The sequence below is a fragment of the Candoia aspera genome, chromosome 14 (assembly GCF_035149785.1).
Source record: "Candoia aspera isolate rCanAsp1 chromosome 14, rCanAsp1.hap2, whole genome shotgun sequence".
NCBI classification, from domain to species: Eukaryota; Metazoa; Chordata; class Lepidosauria; order Squamata; family Boidae; genus Candoia; species Candoia aspera.
In genome coordinates, this window is record NC_086166.1 from 4167122 (window position 1) to 4186495 (window position 19374).

A 19374-nucleotide genomic window follows, 5' to 3' on the forward strand; every position below is an offset into this window, starting at 1 on the left:
AGCTTTTAAAAAGCAATTTGCTGTAAGCAGCACCTACAGATGAGACAATGGGCATGATCTAGAGAAAGCAAAATGGTTGGAAGTTAAACTTTACTACTATTACTCCACTTTTAGCTAAATTGGTGCATAGTTGTTGAATTTCAGATTTCAAGCATAGGCATCTGGGTTCATTCAGTGAACCAGGTTAAAATAATGGCTGGTCATTTTGTAGTGAGTGCATCCTGTGAAACCACCTCTGAAATCTTGCAAAAAATAAGTGCAGGGACTAGTATTAAAAACAAGAGTCTAACAGAATCTAAAAGGGAGCATAAAGGTTAGTATGTGGAAGACTATCAAATTACAGAGCACTCTAGTATGGCAAACTAGATGCTCATTAAATCTATGGTATAGGTCATCAACCAACGAATTTTCTGTTTCAATATATTTTTATTACCTTCTAGTTTTCATATTTTTTTTAGACACTGATGTATATTCTATGGTTTTTAATTAACTGTACCCTACCCTCCTTATGCTGGTCTCTGACCATAATACAGATTTGATTGACTGAGTTGAAGTCCACAGATCTTAAAATTGCTGAGGTTGAGAAACCCTGGGATGGACAAAGGATGTCTCAGCCTCCCCCAATCCGGCAGTCTATAAATGCATCAGGACTACAACTTCCAAAACTCCCAGCTGGCTGGTCTACCTCACAAGGCTTCCAGCCTGGGAAAGAGGGCATTGAAGGAACCCTGCATTTAATGCCCTGCATCCACGTGTTCCTTGTCTGCTGTAGCCACTTACATCCCTCCTCCTCCTGATTTGCCTCTTATCAGCCAGCTTATTCCAAGAATGAAAAGACCCCCATCCACCCACCCCTCTTTCTCCCTTTCCTCTTCCTCCTCAACCCGTTCCTTTGCAAAGCAGCCCAAACGCCGCCCGGAACGCTGGGCCCGGGAGCCTTGCGCTCAGCCCGGGCGGATTTGAGGCCAGGACCACTGCGCATGCGCAGAGGTGGCTTTCGCCGGGCGTGAAAGCCGCCGGCGGGGGTGCGGGGTTCTCGTCGGGTTTTTCTTTCTCCTCCTCCCCCCGAGTAGCCCCGGATCTGGGGAGGGAGAAGGGCGGGATGTACTCAGCGGGGACGGGAAGCTTGCTGCAGCAGGCCAGGTAGGGGAGAGAGGAGGAGGAAGGTGGCATAAGCCAGCTTCCCGTCTGCTTGCTGGCCCCGAGAGGGATCCCTCGATTCATCCTGGCTTGTTCGAAACGTCGTCGGGCCGCCCTCCTGGAGCACAGGGGTCCCCCTGAGCTCTCCCTGCCTTTGCCGCAGGGGCTCAGCCTCCTTGCTCAGTTCACCCACTTTCTGGTTCTGCGCCCCCTGCCAAGCATAAACCGAGGTTGCCCAGCTGGCTGAGCCAGGCATAAGCCAACCTCCAGGTTGGGGCGGGGGTGGCGGCCTCCCCTAGCTTGTTCAGGGGCGGTGGGGCCGCAGCCCCTGCATTGCGAGCTGGCCAGGCAGGTTCTGCAGCAGGAACATGGTTTTGCGGAGGAGACGGGGTGGTTTCCTCTGGAGGAAGGGTGCCGTGCAAACGCGGCCCTCCAAGCTGGGGGAGATGGCCCCGCGGAGACAGCTGCTCCGGGAGGACCGGCTAAGCTGGTTTCGAGGGCTGCAGGGTCGTCCTTTGGGGCTGGCGGTCATTGGGGGCAGCTGTGGAAGTTACCCATTGCATATTGCAGCAAAGGAGAGCAACTGTTTCAAAACAATTCCCATTAGAATTAGAATGTTTGTTCCTCTTTCTGTTCCTCTGTGTTCAGCTTCCCATGGTGGTGCTAGGTTGCTGGGACCACCTCCTAGCTTATGGTAACAGTGTTTGTGCTGGGGGAGTGTGTGGGGAGGTCCCTTCGAGTCAATCTTGACTCCTGGTAACTGCCAGGGTGAGTCCCTGCAGTTTTCTTGGCAAGATTTCGGAAGTGGTTGGCCCTTGCCTTCTTCCTAGGGCTGAGAAAGAGGGACTGGCCCATGGTCACCCAGCTGGCTTGGTGCCTAAAGGAGGACTAGAACTCATGGTCTCCCTGGTCTTGGTCCTGTTCCTGGTCCAGCATTGTCACCAGTAGATCAGACTGACTCTGACAATGCCTTTGAATCATGCTTGACTCCTGATGACCTACATGGACCAGTCCCTGCAGTTTTCTAGGCAGCATTTTCAGAAGTGGTTGGCCCTTGCATCCTCCTTCCTAGGGCTGAGAAAGAGGGACCAGCCCAAGGTCATCCAGCCAGCTTTGTGCCCAAGGCAGGACTAGAACTCACAGCCTTCAGTTCCTAGCCTGATGCCTTCACCACTGCACCCAACCAGCTCTCCTGATAAAAGCGTTTGTGCTGGGTGCGTTGCCCTCCAATTTGTTTTGGCTACTCTAAAATAAATTTATTTATTTATGCCCTGAAGACATGGTTTTGCCAATGGGCATGGGGACCCCGGAGCGTGGTGGAGCCGGCACAATGGCTGTACTGATCATTTTGATGAATAGGATGACCCCGGCTGCAAGTTTTATGTATTTTATTATATTAATATGCTTTTTTCCCCTTGTTTTTAAATTGTATTGATCTTTTTGTTGCTTTTATATTGGTTTTAATTGTTTGTAAGACACCCAGAGTCTTATATATCAGTTGGGTGGCTATATAAATTTGAATAATAAATACCAATCAATAAGATGGCTTTTTGTTTCAGTCCTAACGATTTAAAAAAAACAAAACTAAAGCCCTTCAACTGCTTTAATTGGTTAAATCAACTGAGGATGTCCAGACTAGCTGGATTTTCACAATAAAATTGTCATAATAAAAACAGCTCACTTTCATCGGGCCAAGCCACTGATCCGCCTAACCCAGCGCAGGGGGGATTTTATTTTTATTTAAATATTTTATCCCGCCTTTATTATTATGGGAAGCCATGAATTATAGGACAAAGGGAGAAAGATCTCCTCCAGCAAATAATTTGTTCCATACTACCTCCCATTTTTGCATCCATTGATGTGAAATATATTATCCTGTTTCAAAAGTAGCATTCAAGATATAGGTTGCCCTCCAACCTATATGGAGCCTTCTGTCCAGCTGTTTCAACATTTTTTTCTGCTGCCTCCAATGCTTACTATGCTTACTATTCTGACAGAACTGTATAGGTAGTCCTTGATTTACGATCACAGTTGGGACTGGAACTTCTGCTGCTAAGTGAGGCAGTCATTAAGTGAGTCACGCCCAACTTTATGGCCTTTGCCATGGTTGTTAAGTGAATCGTGGTTGTTAAGTGAATCTGGCTTCCCCCATTAACTTTGCGTGTCAGAAGCCAGCTGGGAAGGTCGCAAATGGTGATCACAGGACTGCAGGGACACTGCAACAGTTGTTAAGTGTGAGGACCAGTCACAAGTCACTTTTTCAGCGCCGTCGTAACTTGGAACAGTTGCTAAATGAATAGTCGTAAGTCGAGGACTACCTGTATCTCTGAAGTCATCAGTAGCATAGTCATCCTGCTAATTAAAATCCACGGACTGGAACTATTGGGAATAGAAGCTAGCATCTTGTCTTGTGCACCATACGTTTTGCTATGAAACTCTTGTAAATCGACTCGTGGGGTGTTTGGCAAAAACCTGACTTTGAATTTTATCAAACGTGGCATTTCTTGACTTGTATATTTTTCTTTCCCGTTAGAGAGATCCAGGATGACGAGCTTAAGAAATTCACTTCTCGGATCTCAGGCTTCCTCCAAAATCAAGACTTTGGAAACGAAACGATTGATTCCTTGCAAAGATTATTTCTTATTGTCTCAGCCACCAAATATAGTCGGAAGTGAGTGAGAAAAGCATTGAATATAACTTGTATTGTACTTCATGGAATTTATTTCCCTAATCAGATTTGCTAGTTCTTTTTGTCTTTTGGGGAAGAAAATGGCCTTTTTTCAATACCTGTGCAGCGTAATTTTTTTATTAAAAAAATGAAATGAGATCCTCATTGAATTAAGACATGGATCTGAAATCAGGAATTTGTGGTTCATCAAATTCAGCCATGGGGGGAAATCTGGAAAATTCAGTGAAAGCACTGCCACTGTGGTTAGACCCAGAAGCGCCTTTTGTTGGGGAGGTTTTTATGGGAAAACATCGAGTAGACGGTATATTGTTTAAGCGTTTCTGTTGTTTTAAACTTCCTTATTTTTTGTTTGCCGTTTTTGTTCTTTGTTTTGATTACTTTTTTTGCAGATTGGAGGGCAGGCTTGTCCAGCTCCTGCAGACAACCCTGTATCTACCGACGTCTCCAGAGCAAGTCCAGATACTTTGCAGTGCCATCTTGAGAGAGATACCGTTTGGGGATGATTTATCTCTGCCTTGGGATCGGTTTCGGAACACCAAGCTCTTGAGCCTAGCTTTCTCCACCGTGCAATCCCAAGTAAGCGAGGCGTGTTTATTATTATTTTTAATTTACTTCTTTCAATTTGACCTATGCGGTCGCTAGGAGTTGAAAACGACTTGATGGCACTTAATCAATCCGTGCTGCTCCAATGGTTCGCTGACTCTTAACAGCTTACAGTCCTACCCTGTGTAATCAAGATTAAGACAGCAAAACAATCATCAATATTGCATATTAAAATATTGCTATTTCCTTTTTCTGGAAAGGCTGCAGTTTTGCTATTGTTTTGCACTGGACCTCTGGCCTCATTAGATTTTGGACACGATAAAAGCAGTTGCTGAATGGATGTTCTTAATGCTTTCTTTAAGCTCCCCCATGTGGCGGGAATGGATATTTTTCAAATTCTGGAAAGCTACAGAAACTAAAGAGCCTCTCTTGCATTAGGGTTTTAAGTAGGCGTGCGAGCTTTAAAATGCATTTCCAGAATTCAGACAGCTTTCTGACTGACTTTATTCAGTCCTACTGTTGCTTTAAATAATTGCTTTATCCAAAGTACAACAAAAGGAGAACTATTGAAGCTGTGGGGCAGCATGTGGTGAAAATTCTGGAAGGCAGGCTTCCTGAAGATCAGAATGCACGGCCTCTTCTCCCCCTGCTGTCGAAAGTCATCAGTTCTGCACCACTGAGCCTTAACGAAGGTGAATATCTGAATTCTAAAACTCTGTTACGCAATGTTGCATGGCGAAAGATTCTGGATATTTGCTCTGCAGTACAGTCCTCATACTCCTTGGCTGAAGTTTATAAGGCTTGTTTCTAAAATACCTTGATATACCACGTTGCCTGTCCATGCAGCGAGGCTCAGGAAATCAGTAAACATTCTAGTACAGCTGCCTCAATTTAGTTAAAATTGCTAAGGAAGAGTGGCACGGGAGCAGTCTTTTAGAAGCTGTGAGATTATCACTTCTGCAGGCTATGACTACACCAAGGAAGATCCTTTGCAGGAAAAAGCGGAGACACAAAGCTACTGCATAGATCTTTAGGGCAACAGATTTCTTTTACCCAGCAGAAACTGAAATAAAAGAAGTTAGGTAGGACTTGAAATAGGACCGAAGTCTACCCCACATTTTAGCCAAGACTCGCCACTGTGACCTGGATCCAGACTAAGTTCATTGACTAGTTCCCATTGAAAACAATAGATAGAAGTCATTAGATCAGTGTTACTCATTTTCCATGGTCATGGTTAAAGAACACAAAATTCTAACAGTAAAGAAGGAATAGGTGGGGGAGGAGAGCATAGAATTTGAGGAAAAGGTTAAAATTAATGGTAGCTTCTAGTGGAGCTTGGCTGCAAAACACACATCGATATAAAAGGGGAAAAGTCAAGGAGATTTGTGTCAGTGGGTCCCCCATCTGCTGTTTCGGGGAATTGAGTCCATTGGGGGGCTGTTGGTTACTTCCTGATGGACTTAAACATTAAAAAACAGCTGTGAGTTGAGCTCATCTCCAGGCGACTAACATGGACATCTCCATGCTGTCTTCTGGATAGCAAGATACTGCTCACTGCTTTCAATCAGGGTGTCTTTTCAGCTTTGTGATCGAGGCTGCAGGACTAGGAACCTTCCTAGCGGGTCCTTCATCATGGAGGAACAGGGTTGACCTGCTTAACTTTCTAGATCAGCCAAGGTTGCCTAGAGATTTAAAGCTTGATGAATGTGCCCCGCTAAGTGCACGGACCCAACGTTCAACCAACTCTATTGGCTTCATCTCAGCTAGGGTTTTAGGGAGAAGATTAGTTTATTTGGTTCCCTAATACAATTCAGGGAACGCTGTCTTCCCTCCAAACAACAGGGGCAGAAGCAGCTGCAAGGTGAATTTGGGGTGGCCTGTTGTCAGACCCTCAATGTAGGCCAGGTCAGGGAACAGATAACAAGGACAGCTGGAACCCTATTAATATAGGGCAGGGTTTCTCAACCAGGGTTCCGCAAGAGGTCCCTAGGGGTTCCCTGGGAGATCACGATTTATTTAAAAAATTATTGCCAGTTTGGGCAACTTCACATGAAACAGGAAAGTTTCATTCTTTATTTTTAGTTTAAGAACACTGTGAATGCACGTATACAGGCCTACCCATGAAATGAGTATAATTATTTCGTAACTTCCGGCCTATCTTTGAGCCTGAATGGGCAGGGGTTCCCCGAGGCCTGAAATAGATTTCAAAGGTTCCTCCAGGTTCAAAAGGTTGAGAAAGGCTGATATAGGGTATAATAACAGAATCCTGAAAACCTGTCAGACTTTCCCTCTGCCCTCTCTTATACCAGACTGAATCAAGGCAGGATAATCTTGAGTTTCTTTCTCACCCCATCTTCCCTCCCAGGACTAAGATGATGTTTACCTAATGATTCTGACATTAAGGTCTATCTCTGTACTTCTCAACCCTTACCAGTCAGACTTTGGTTGAAGGGGTGCTTGCCTGCATGCAATGGGACGCTTGGGCTAAGAGTTGTCTGGCAGAAAACATTAGAGTTGCTAATACAAGCTTGCAGCCTCTTTAGTCGCATCTTTGTTTGGACTCCCTAGACCAGATCAACCTGCTCAGCAAGAGGATGGTGGACTGGCTGCGGTACGCCAGCCTCCAGCAAGGGGTGTCCCCAGCAACCGGTGGCTTTTTCAACCCAAGAGCGAGACAGGTATTCAACCACGCTGTTGCGGCTCACCCCAGGTTGCTTTGCGTGGCTGGAGTTGAGTAACTCCACAAAATGCACTCGGATAGTTTGTGGTTCGGTGTGTGTGTGTGCGTGTGTGTGTGTAGAACTCAAGAAGCCAAAACTTAAAGCAATAATATGGCTTATTGGGTTGGGTATAGCGTGTGATGTAAATCTACGAATTATGTTTTGTTAACCGTAGTTAGGTTTAGTCTGTCATGTAAATGTCTCTCTGTCTGGGGGTACATGGATAGGTTGGAGGGCAAGTCCCAGACCCTGGGTGCTCTCCAAAAGTAGGGGCTGATCCCCAGAATTCTCAGCAAAGGCCACACTGTCTGAAAGTTGAAGCATTCTGGAAGCTGGATCCCACACCTAAGGGCACCTGGGTTGAGAGAAGCTGGCGTAAAGGATCGTGAGAGAGGGTGAAGCAGGGTGGGAGTTGATGGGGGATCAAGAGTCCGGACGGGAATACAGGTAGTCCTCGACTTATGACGACAACTGGGACTGGAATTTCCATCATAAGTTGTTGCAGTTGAAAGTCGAGTCACCACGTGACCAGACCCAATTTTGCGACCATTTTTATGGTGGTCATTAAGTGAATCACTGCGGCCATTAAGTGAATCCAGCTTCCCCAATGGGCGTTTTTTGCCAGAAAACGGCAAGAAAGTTGCAAAACACGATCACGTGACTGAGGGATGCTGTGACCGGTCATAAATGCAAACTGGTTGCCAAGCACCCAAAATGCGATCATGTGACCGCAGAGGGATGGTGCGACATTTTGTAATGCTCATAAGTGCTTTACAGGCCGTAAAGCACCCATTCCGAGGCCATCATAGCTTCGGACTGTCGTTAAACGAACGGTCATAAATTGCAGACTACCTGTACCACACTCTGAAAAACCCGGGAAGTTAGCTCAAGGTTATTGAGGAAAGGGATTTTTTAATAAAAATAAATGCAGCTACTTTCTTCTCGGAAATGGCTGTGGTGTTTTTACAAGGCCATCAAATGTTCAGAGTGTGAAAACAAACTAAGAACTAATGAAATAGTCCGTTTTGATATTCCCCCCCCCTTTTTTTTTTGCACACCAATTGCACGCACCACTCACCAGCACAAAGATAACATCCTTTGCAGCTGGCATGCATTGTCCAAAATCTTCCCCCACTCAACCTTTTTCGGCTTCAAGATTATTCGGTCCCCTTGGGACCTGTGCGTGAGAGAGCCAGCATAAATATCCCTGTAAAAGAGTGGCAGGGAAGAGAGAGTGAATCGAACCCAAAATCGCTATCTACGGCTGACGTTGTATTTTTGCTTCATTGGGCTTGCGTTTCCTGCCCCAAGCCTTTCGAACGGCAGAAATCGGATATGGAGGGAGGAGTGGGTGAAAATGCAAAACCCCTTTAAAACTCACAAGGAGCACCGCAGCTGTTGGAAGTTTGAGGCCTTCTTAGTTGAGAAAAAAGACCACTAAAGAGCAGGAAAGATAACATGACTTTTACACTGCTGAGAGGCAGCCCGAGAACACGCATGGTAGCGAGAGAGAAAAGCAGAATTAACAGTAGAAGCTAAAAAGTGTGCCTCTGTTGGTCACATGCTGAAGGACGCAGCCTAGTAAACCAGACTGTACCCTCTCCTGCACCTGGTGGTTTGTATTTTAATAATGACTGTTTTGTGTTTTTAATGATGATTGTTTTTATATATTGTTTTATTTAGTTGTTGTACACTGCCCAGAGTCACTTATTGTGAGATGGGCAGCCATATAAATTTGATAGATAGATAGATAGATAGATAGATAGATAGATAGATAGATAGATAGATAGATAGATAGAAGAGAGAGAGATGGAGGAGACAGAGAGAGGAGAGAGAGAGAGATGGATTAGATAAGTAGGTAGGTAGGTAAAATAGAAATTCTTGTGCGTTTCTCAGAGGCCGTTCTGTGAATCAGGATCCTGCACTTTATGATTTCAGCTTGATCCTACAGAGCTTTTATATTTGCATGTCTGAACCTGCCCTTTTCTAGCAGAGAGTTGGAACTCCTTGCATTTAAACCTGGAGTTACTATCCCTCCGAAAATCCTGCCATTTAACCTGCTTTTTGCCTTCCTCCCAGCCTGGCCCCGTCACTGAGGTAGACGGCACGGTGGCCACCGACTTCTTCACCGTGCTCTCAGTGGGCCAAAGTTATACGGAGGACCAATGGCTCAACATGCAGGCTTTTTCCATGCTGCGGAAGTGGCTGTTATGCTACGGGAGTGATGGCACAAGCAATCCAAGTTCAGGTGAGGGTTTTTCCGGGGAGCCTGCATGGAAGAGAAATGTGAATTTCCAGATCCACGGAAGGCTTTGGACTCTTGTGTTCCAGGATAAGACCGGCCCTCCCTCCTGTCAAAACACTGGCAAAATTTGTGGGAATTTGGGGTGGGGTGGGGTGGGGGACATGATTTCTGTTCTCTCATCTAGGAATTCCCAGGTCCAGAAGCCACAACCAAAGTCAGTGAGACTGATGAGGTTGCCTGTTGTCTCCCAGGATGATTTATTGAGGTTGCCTGTTGTCTCTCTGGATGATTTATTCCACAGCTTTTTTGTTCTGGGAACTTAGGCTCGATCCCAGGTCCGGATTAGGGCCAGCCGATGCCCTAGCGCAGCCCAACAGTGGTGCTCCTCAATGGAAGTGGTACTCTCATACCTTGAGACAGAAACAAATGTGCTATCTGACTACACCTTCAAACCAGACTTTTAAACTTGATTGATTGATTCAATTTGTATGGCTGCCCATCTCAAACAAGCGACTCTGGGCAGCGAACAAAACTAAGAATAAAATAAAAACCATTACAATCACGCAAAAAATTAAAATACGCAGCAGCCAAGAATAAATTGTACACCGCAGTCCCTCACCGCGCCTAAGAAACCCTTTTTTAAAGAATGCAGATTAAAGTCAAACAAGGCAGATAAGAACGATTACGAAACATTTGACTAACATTGGGGGTGGCAGGGAAAGAGTTAAGGGCGTGATCGCTAGGGGAAAAAACTCTGGGGTGCCCCCCCTTCCCTTGGGGCCTTAAGCAGGGGGTTATTTTGCTTAATAGTTCAACCTGGGCTGCTGGATCCCTGACTGGAATATGGACGGCTCATTCAGGCACTTGCAGTGCAGGGAGCAGTAGAGTGATCCTGAGGCCATGGCCCATTGCAGTTCTGCACACAAGTCCTTCATACGTCTTATTTCACACATGAAATGGTTGAGACTTACAACGGTGCTGAAAAAACCGACATATGACTGGTCCTCACACTTACAACTGTTGCGGCATTTTCCCCCCAATCACGTAATCACGGTTTGGGCGCTTGCAACCAGTTCACATTTATGACCGTCGCAGCATCCTGGGGTTATGTGATCATCGTTTTCAGCCTTCCCAGCCAGCTTCTGGCAAGCAAAATCAATGGGGAACTGCGTGATTCGCTTAATGGCCACGTGGTTCGCTAACGCCTGTGGCAATTCACTTAACAACTGTCTATTTCACAGTTCAGGGGCTTAAGACGATGCACCTGTTGTCCCTTCCGCTTGTTTCCCCCCTGCAACAACCTTCCAAAGTAGACGGAGAGGTGACCGACCCCAAGCCATCAGTGAGCCTTCATGGTCAAGGGTAGACTTCAGCCTGGGTCCCTGGGATAGTCTTCTCCTGGAGATAGGTTGTCAAATGCACCAGTGGTGACTCACATACGAATGTTGGGTTAGGGTCAGCTTTTCTGAGGCTGAGCTTTCAACCACCTCACCTTCTCCAGAGTTTCTAGATGGAGAGGTTTCCACAGGTGCAGGCAATGGGAAGTCCGTCCTTCCGTCTGAATGCATCTCGTTCACCTTGTTTTGCCAGTCCAGCCCAGAGGTGCCCTTTGCTCTGCCCCACCTCCTCTCTCCCCTTACAGACGACAAGTCAGAGGTGGATGGGTCCCTGGTGTCGATGGTCTCCGTCACGTCTACCTCGGGCCGCCTCCTCCTTCCGAGGGAACGCTTGAGGGAAAAGGCCTTTGAGTACTGCCAGCGGCTTCTGGAGCAGAGCAATCGCCGTGAGCGCAGCCCTTTTCCTGGGGGGCGGGGGCAGGACCAACATTGGGTGGAGTTGGCAGCTTAGCCAATATACAGGTAGACCTCACTTAACAGCCATTCATTCAGTGATGGTTCAGACTTACAGTGGTGCTGAAAAAAACAACTTACGACCAGTCCTCACCCTTACATGACCATCTCAGCATCCTCTGGTTATGTGATCACCATTTTCAACCTTCCCAGCCAGCTCCTGGCAAGCAAAATCGTGATTCGCTTAATGACCACGTGGTTCACTTAACGCCTGTGGCAATTCACTTAACAACTGCCGCAAAAAGGTCATAAAACCGGGTTGGATTCGTTTAACGGCCGCTTCGCTGAGCAACCGGAATGCCCGTCCCCATTGTGGTCATTAAGCAAGGACTACCTGTATATCCCACTCTTCCTGCCACTAAGCAGGGTTTAGGATCGAAGTGGGTAGAGTTTGCTGCCTGGCAAAATCCCCCGCCACACTTGCTTTTGGTAAGCTGCATGAAAATAGCGGGCAGGACCGGATCCTTGAGCCGAGGGTTCCCCATCCTAGCGGTCAGGAGTCTGAGCTCAGTTAATTTTGTCCATCAGGGGCTCTGAAGAAAGCAGATGGGGAGCTACAGAAAGCTGTGAGTATCTCAGAGGGATAGGGAGTCGAGCAGAGTTTAGCAGGGGCCAAGAACGGGGCAAGGCATGGACTTTCTCCTCTCTTACCCTTCCAGTGTCTTGTTGAGGCGGTCACCATTATGGACATCATCTGCCGGCAAGATTCCTCCTACGTTTACCGCTCGCTCTCCTGCCTGAAAAACCTCCATGGCCGGATCAGCGGGGATCTTTCCTACGCCCGCGTGCTGATTCCCATTGCCCAGTTTTTTCTGAACCACAGTGAGTCAGAGAGGAAAGTTGGGGTTTTCCAACCTTGCAGCCAGGGGCCTCTTTTTAAAACATTGTTTTTTAATCATCAACCCCTTTTTGAAATATTTCATTTTTGGGGAGAGGGGATGAAAACTCCCCCTATCCTTTTTTTGTGGCTCAGGGTCAAGCAAAACGTGTCATTGCTGTGATTTGGTGCTTTGCCAGGTTTGAGGGGCACAGCCTGTGCTGCAGACAAGCGGCGGTGACTTTCGGGCTGCCCACTCCTGGCATCAGCCTTGGCGGGGGTTTGTGGTCCAGTTCAGCCTGGTCTGGAGCTGTGCAGGTATTTAAAGCATTTCTTCGTCCCCCAGGTGAGACAGCAGCTGTGGACTCTGAAGCCGTTTACCGGCACCTCTTCGCCAAGGTTCCTGCTCAGCTTTTCCACAACCTCATGCTGGCCTTCCAGTTTCTTCAGTTCTGCCGGCAGAACGTTGGACTTTTCACGGAGAATCTCAGCATCTTCCGACAGAGCACCCCGAATCTGTTCAAGGTACCAGGCCCTTGACTTTTCCGGTCTTGTGAACTTCCGCCCCCCCACCAAGAAAGGGGCATCCGCAGGAGGTGTTTGCCAGTTTTGACACACACCCACGCATCTCCTGCAGGTGCCCTTGCCACCAGCTGAGGTCACGTAACTTCTACGTTTCTGCAAGAACCCCAGAAAAGAGCAGATTTGCCAAAAAAACAAACAAACAAAACCCGGCAGCATGGTTTACCATGATTTTAGCCTGGGAAACACACTCAAAGGTTAGCCGAGCTTCAATAGGCTTGATGATGGTGCTGTCCGTTCAATCATGTCCGATTCTTGGGGATTCTATGGACCCGTTCTCTCCACATTTTCTGATAATAGTCCTGATCGAGTTTTAAAATCTTGAAAACTCAGGAGAAGCAAAAGTTCCCGGCCCCGCCCAGACCCATGGCTTTTCCTCCTTGCTCTGCCCAGTTTGCCTCCCCCCCAGAGTTGCCCGTTCTGTAGCAAGTGGCCAAGAGGGGAACATCAAACCGCCTCTGTTGCTTTCTGCCTTCAGCTGCAGCCCGTCTTCCTTTGGCAGAAGTTTGGAAGTTCTTTGCAAGCTGTTTGGTTAGAAAACTTAGCTTCCCCCCATCTTACCCTGTTGGAATTCCAGTGTTCCCCGGCAGAAACTTTAATTGCTGGAGACGTTGCAGCAAATTCAGGTCTTCCATCTCTGAAGTGTGCTATTTGAGGGAAGGGCTGTCGCTCCGTGGCAGAGGAAGGCCTGCCAAAAGACTGGGGTGTGCTGTAGAAGTCGGGAGTCGTAATCCAACACATCCGAAGGACCAGCTTGGCCAAGCCGATGCAAGCCATAGGCAGCATTGCACGTGGGGGTGGAGAGAACTCCCCAAGGGGATTTTTTTTTTCCTTGTCTGTGTCTCTGGATCTGCTCTGCTTTCTTCTCAGGGCAAGGATCTCTTGAGATCTTCTAAGAAATCGATCCATTCACGGCTGTTCATCTCGCTTCCCTTTGCAGTTCCTGGCATGGAACAGCCCTCCCCTGATCGTTGAATACACAGAGCTTTTACCAGCCCTGCTTGGCCCAGATAATGCCTTGGAGATCTTCCACTTGCTGCTTGATCTCCCTTGCTTAACAGCTGCACTGGACACCCAGCTGAGGTAAACTTGAATGTCGCCGATCAACTTGCAAAGGCACATCTCCGTTCCGGTTCTTGTGACGGAAAAGCCCGAAGGGGTTTCCTGTGATCCAGGTCTAGGCGCTGGTGGACCGGGTAGGGCAAAGCTTTTTGTGAGAAGGGGCAAGCCAAGCTGCACAGACAGGCTTCAAAGGAGGAGGGGAAGGGGCTGACCATTGCGGTGGCCCTCCGGGTGTTGTTGAACTACCATTCCCAGCATCCCACCGTCGGTTGGGCCGCTGGAAGCTGAAATTGTGCAATATCTGGAGGGTGGTAGGTTGTGCCTCTGTGTTTTACGTCCAAATTCTTTGTGTGTGCGTGTTTTAGCGGATGTTGCAACTGGTAAGGCTGGTGCGTCGTATTCTGTATTCTCTTAAATCTCTCACTAGGTCTGTTCTGGCCCCCCTATCTGAGAGGGCCGCCATGGATCCAGCCTCAAAGCCGGTTACGTGCCTGGAAGCCTTCCGCCACCCACAATATAGGGGCCTTTTCCATTATCTCCTGCGGGTTGAGTCCAGTCCCAGTGACCCTGGCAGGTACCGTTGAGATGAAGTCATTTTTATTCAATGGGGCTAATTTACACAGCCTTGTGTTGTGAATTGTGATTTGTGTTGTTTGGCTGTCAGCAGGCTGACTCCCCTCCGGCAGATTTTGGGGTCCATGGCCAGTAACCCTCGTGTTGGGCAATGTGCCAAGAGTGTCCCAGTCTTGCTGCAGCTCTTCTTCAGGTCGGTGTGCAAGGTAAGATTCCTTCTCCAGGAATGCCCATCTCCATACAGGGAGTCCTCAACTTACGACCACAATTGGGACCAGAGTTTCCACCATAAGTCATTGTGGTCATAAGTTGAGTCACCTAGGTGACTGGACCCAATTTTATGACCATTTTTATGGTTGTCGTTAAGCGAATCATGGGTCAAGGGAATCACCGCAGTTGTTAAAGGAATCCATCTTCTCCAATGGGCACTTTTTGCCAGAAAATGGCAAAAAAAGTTGCAAAACGCAATCACGTGACTACAGGACATTGCAACTGGCCATAAATGTGAGCTGGTTGCCAAGCGCCTGAAATGTGATCATGTGACTGCAAGGGGGGATGCGACATTTGGCGATGCTCGGAAGTGCTTTTCAGGCCGTAAACCACCCATTCCAAGGCTGTTGTAACTTCAGACCGTCGTTAAACGAATGGTCATAAGTTGAGGACTACCTGTATGGCCCAAGAGGTTTTCCCTAGGATGTGTTGAGGCATCTCTACAGCCAAGGCTATAACATTCCAGCTGGATAATTGCTGGCCACGTCAGATAAAAACGACCTGATTTGAACTCAGATTTTCCTGGTCCCTGTCCAGCGTTTCATCCCTTGAAACACCCCAGGAATCAACATTCACGGTTTGTTTACTTGGGCATGCCAGACAACATCTGCAGCATTGTGGCTTTTAATTAAACATCGGCCTTAGATAGTCACGATGCTTAGCCATTTTGTAAACAATAGCAAAGGAGCACTTCGTGCATTCCAACGTGGCTTGTGGATCACAGTCTTGGGTCTTCTTTCCTTCTTTTGCAAAAAGAGCTATTTCCAAAATAGCCACAGCACTTAAGACGGCAAGCGGTAGGACGCATTCAAGACCTTAGCCGGGTTTCCCACAACAATCCTGGGTGGATTCCAATGAAAGGCAAACACGATGTCTGCAGGAAGGCCAAAAGCAGTGTGGGCAGGAGAGTTGCCCAAAGACTATTTTTTTTTAGCCCTTTTTAACTTTTTAATTTTACAAGCAAAAAGGGGAAAGAGACCAGGGAGGAAAATGTTTGCCGCAATGGGTTGCCGTCATTATCACTCAAGTAACGAAAATAAATACTAGGATGACCCCAGGCCTCTTCTGAATTTCTTCTCTAGTTTGCAGATGAAGTGCTTGCGAACAAACTAACTTTGGCAGCCCTCGAGAGGAGCGATCAACTTTACGAGATCCCGTGGTTCAAGGCAGAGGTATTCAGGTGAGCAGAGGCCTTTCTAAGTCAGAAGAGAGAGAGATTGCAGCAGAAATAGGGACTCCAGAGCAAGGCAAAATGCTTCCTTTTCAGCCTGGTAGCAGCGTGAAGCCCTGCGTGAAACAAGCTCGTCACACCTGCCCTAGATTTATTTATTTTTTAATTAAGACTCTTTCTCCTTTGATAATACGAACAGCCTTTGTTGTTTTATTTCTTCGTTGGGTGTTTTCAAAGGTTTATGTTTCCCTGCAGTGGTTCCCACAGTCCTCCCTCTTCTGATTTGATCCCCACGACCACAGCCTTGTGATGTAGGTTGGGCTGAGAGTGATAGGCTGGCCCAGGAGCTGAGGGTAGATACTGGCCCAACATCCTAATTGCTGAATGGCCTTGATTTCATCCCCGACGTCATCTTGAAAGTACTACCCTGTGTCTGAAGGGGAAGGCTGTCCAGGAAAGCAGCTGTGACGCATCTCCTTTTGAGACAGGAGCTTCAGATGGATCGGCCCAGACCGGCTTCTGCGGGAAGCATCTTCAGAAGCTGAACCTAGTTTTTGTCCTCTGCTGGAACCTCGGTCTGGGGTCGTGCCAAGAACACCCTGCCTCTCTTTGGGGAGGGTCCTTGCATTCTCAATCTCTCTCTCTACCTGGCAGGGTGATGAGTTCCCAGCTACAGGTGTTATGCAGGCAGCACCCTTCCTTGGTAGTGGAGCTGTCCAAGCAACTTCTGGAGTTTTCGGGAACAGTTTCCAACATTCAAACCAAGGAGGACCTCTTCACTCACGTGGTAAGGAGATACCTGCGTGTCCCAGAGAGTGCCGCCCCCCCCCAAATTTCCTCTACATTAGTCCTTTTCCATAAGGAAAGCTAAAGTCATCCTTGGATTCAGTGATGCTTCTGAACTTGCTGAGCTAGGACTACCAGCCTCCCTCCCTGTTGATCGTGCCAGCTGGGAGCGTTGGTGCTGGTGATTCTGTTCAATTTCTATCCTACCAACCTGGTCCATTGAGCAGTTGCAACTCAGCCACAGCTGGCCAACCCCATGAGAAGGTGCCGTACCCTTTCTAGCTTTCTTCAAGTGTGAAAGGGGGCCTGGATGGGCACTTCCTTCCCCGTTGGCCGTGTCTCCCTCTAGGTCTGGGCCATCGGTGAATATGCATCAGTGTCGCATGATAAAAGGTGCACAGTGGAGCAGATCAACACATTCTTTGAGGTTCTGGAAGCCATGCTCTTCGAGATCACCCAGCTGCGGCCCTCGGCTAACATCCCCAAGTACTCCCCCCGCGTGATTGCGGTCCTCATGACCGCATTGACCAAGCTAGCGTCTCGCAGCCAGGACCTGATCCCCAGGTTTGAATGGGCCCCGATGAGCCTCTCTACCTCATCTGCTTGCGGGGACACAGCGCTTGATCTCTAGGGCAGCATTATGTGAGTTCAGAGTGCATGCATTGCATTCCCAGATTTAAACTCCAGGTTCTCAAGTATCAGGGCCTGGAATGAATGACCTCAGATTTTTGCAAATCTTTTTCCAGTCTTGAGAATGTCATGGAGTTATCTCTGGGGTGGAAAACTTGTACCCTTCCAGCCGTGATAGAACTCCAATCCCCATCACTCCTGACCATGGCTGAAGATGATGGACATTGGAATTTGTTTGGCGGAGCGTGATTAAAGTCACCTGCTGTAGAATAAGCAGCTTCCTGTGACTTTTGCCAGAATGCCTGCTCCCACCCCAGTATTGCTTCTATAAACCCACGCTGCCCATTCAAGGTGACTTATTTTGGCCTCCTTGCAGAGTGTCTCTGTTCCTGTCCAAGATGAAGATATTTATCCAGAACCCAGCCGTTTCCTCTGTGTACAGCGCTGAAGATGCAGAAGCCATCCTAACCCGGGCTACAGAGCTGATGAACTTACTGAAAATGCCCAGCGTGGCTCAGTTTGTGCTGAGACCGTCATCCGAGGACTCCAGTCACCAGGAGACCCACATCCCTTTGCTGCTTGCCATGAAGATGACCAGCCAGCTTTTGGAAGGAGGAACTGGATCTGTTCCTGGGTGAGGATGCCCTCAAGACAAACACAGGGATATTAAGGGTCGCTTCCTGTGGGTTAGATCTTGCTTGGGCCTTCTCCATTTCTGAGAATGTCTCCTGGCATACTTGGGCGGCTTTACAATTGATGGCCAACATTCAATGCATCTTGCACCTTGGTTTATTAAAAGCATTAATGGTATGTGTGTCCTCTCGTTTTAGCTGGGTTACGCGCTAAGTGTCCTTTGTTGATTAGTGACCTTGGGAAGGAGCTGGCCCAATGAAGGAACCCCCCCAGCTCTGCCTTGGGGGAGCGGGGGCAGCCTCTGGATTTCCAGTAGCAGGGGGAGAAGTACAAACTCCATGTAATCCCTCAAGTACCAACTTCCTTCCCCCTTCTGAGTTTGGGTCCAGATAAAGGATGGGGGTCTGTAATGGCATGTGGGAAAGACCTTGGGAGACTGGGCCCAGAGATGCTGCCAAGGGAACGGTCAGGTAAGAGACAGCATAGCCCGCAGCTGGATAGCGGGAGGGGCAAAAGGCCCAGAAGAGACCCTCCCTAGTTTCTCGGCTATAAAGGAGAGGGGGGTAGAAATGTACTTTCAGACTTGCAAGATTCTGTTAATGTAGCCTTAAAATAAAGTAGAATTAGCTCATCTGGTCGTGTTTCCTGTCTGGTCTACCTCATAAGGCTGACATCAATCTTGCAAGTCTGAAGTACAATTCTCCCCCGCCCCCCCCCCCCGCATCTCCTTTACAGCCCAAGAAACTAGGGAGGGTCTCTTCTGAGCCTCTTTACCCACCCGCTATCCAGCTGTGGGCTATGCTGTCTTTTATCTGACCATTCCCTTGGCAGTGTCTCTTGGCCCAGTCTCCCAGAGTCTTCCCCACATACCATTACAGGCTCTCATTCCATGCCTGACTATAACAATATAGTAGGTTAGTCCCAATTGGTTATTCCTTGTCCCCCCTCCCCACTTAAATAGGTTTGGAAGCACGGACTTGGACACAATGATCCAGTTGGTTCTCATTTTACTTCATTGCATTCTTCAGCACAGAAGGTAGCAGCCAGAATCCACCCACCTAACGTCCTTTGCAGTATTAGAACTCTATGCATTCCCCACCAAGATGCAGAGCAGATTAAGAAATACAAGCCCGGGACGGCAGTTGCCCTTTGCTCTTGCAAGCCAGAGGTTCTCATTCTGTGGAAAACGAGTGGCAGCCTCTGTTTCCCCCTTCGATTTTCGAGAAATGATCATGGGACGAGGGTAACTTCTCTTGTGTCTCGGTGGATGAGCAGAGCCCCAGGAGGCCAGTTTACGATCACTTGGTTGGCTCTACGGATCTTGTTTTACCACTTCGTCAAATGTCACCAGAGCTGTGAGGGGGTGGGATTTGTGGCTCAGGAATGGTGGAAGAGCCACAGGAGATACTGCTGAGCATTTGTTGTTGGAGATAAAGAGAAGAGATGGCTGTTGGTTGGAGTCCTGCAAAGAACTTGGCCTTAGCACAGGACGGAACGACCCTTGGCTTAGCTGGGTACAGGAGAGGGCTGGGGAAGAAAATCCAGCAAATTTGGAGGGGCTGCCCACACCCCTTTCGCCCTATCATCCACTTCTACGTGTCTTTTAAAGCTAGCAGCGCAGACGCCACCTGAATTTGCTGCTTTGAGCAGGGTCTCTCAGCCA

The 19374-nt window shown here is 48.0% G+C and overlaps 1 protein-coding gene across 3 annotated transcripts; it reads left to right on the plus strand.

Moving 5' to 3' along the window:
* Nucleotides 1-1043: 1043 nt before the first annotated feature.
* AP5Z1 (adaptor related protein complex 5 subunit zeta 1) lies at nucleotides 1044-17855 on the plus strand. Of its 3 annotated transcripts, none has more exons than XM_063314590.1 (17): nucleotides 1048-1143; nucleotides 3674-3811; nucleotides 4219-4405; nucleotides 4920-5064; nucleotides 6941-7050; nucleotides 9172-9340; nucleotides 10980-11120; nucleotides 11716-11753; nucleotides 11847-12009; nucleotides 12351-12529; nucleotides 13527-13669; nucleotides 14076-14222; nucleotides 14313-14427; nucleotides 15574-15671; nucleotides 16317-16449; nucleotides 16798-17012; nucleotides 17455-17855. In XM_063314590.1, exons 1-17 carry the CDS (start codon nucleotides 1103-1105, stop codon nucleotides 17714-17716), a joined length of 2424 nt encoding a protein of 807 aa, XP_063170660.1. In that variant the 5' UTR covers nucleotides 1048-1102; the 3' UTR covers nucleotides 17717-17855. The 3 variants fall into 3 exon arrangements, with proteins under 3 accessions (XP_063170662.1, XP_063170660.1, XP_063170661.1); XM_063314591.1 differs by having other exon boundaries at nucleotides 14316-14427; XM_063314592.1 differs by lacking the exon at nucleotides 16798-17012 and having other exon boundaries at nucleotides 1044-1143; nucleotides 17455-17667.
* The last annotated feature ends 1519 nt before the right edge of the window (nucleotides 17856-19374 follow it).

Coding starts and splice junctions, on each gene's coding strand:
- AP5Z1 (XM_063314590.1), top strand. CDS start 1,103: ATGTACTCAGCGGGGACGGGAAGCTTGCTGCAGCAGGCCAG. Junction 4,406..4,919: donor TCTCCACCGTGCAATCCCAA/GTAAGCGAGGCG, acceptor CTTTATCCAAAG/TACAACAAAAGGAGAACTAT. Junction 7,051..9,171: donor TCAACCCAAGAGCGAGACAG/GTATTCAACCAC, acceptor CCTTCCTCCCAG/CCTGGCCCCGTCACTGAGGT.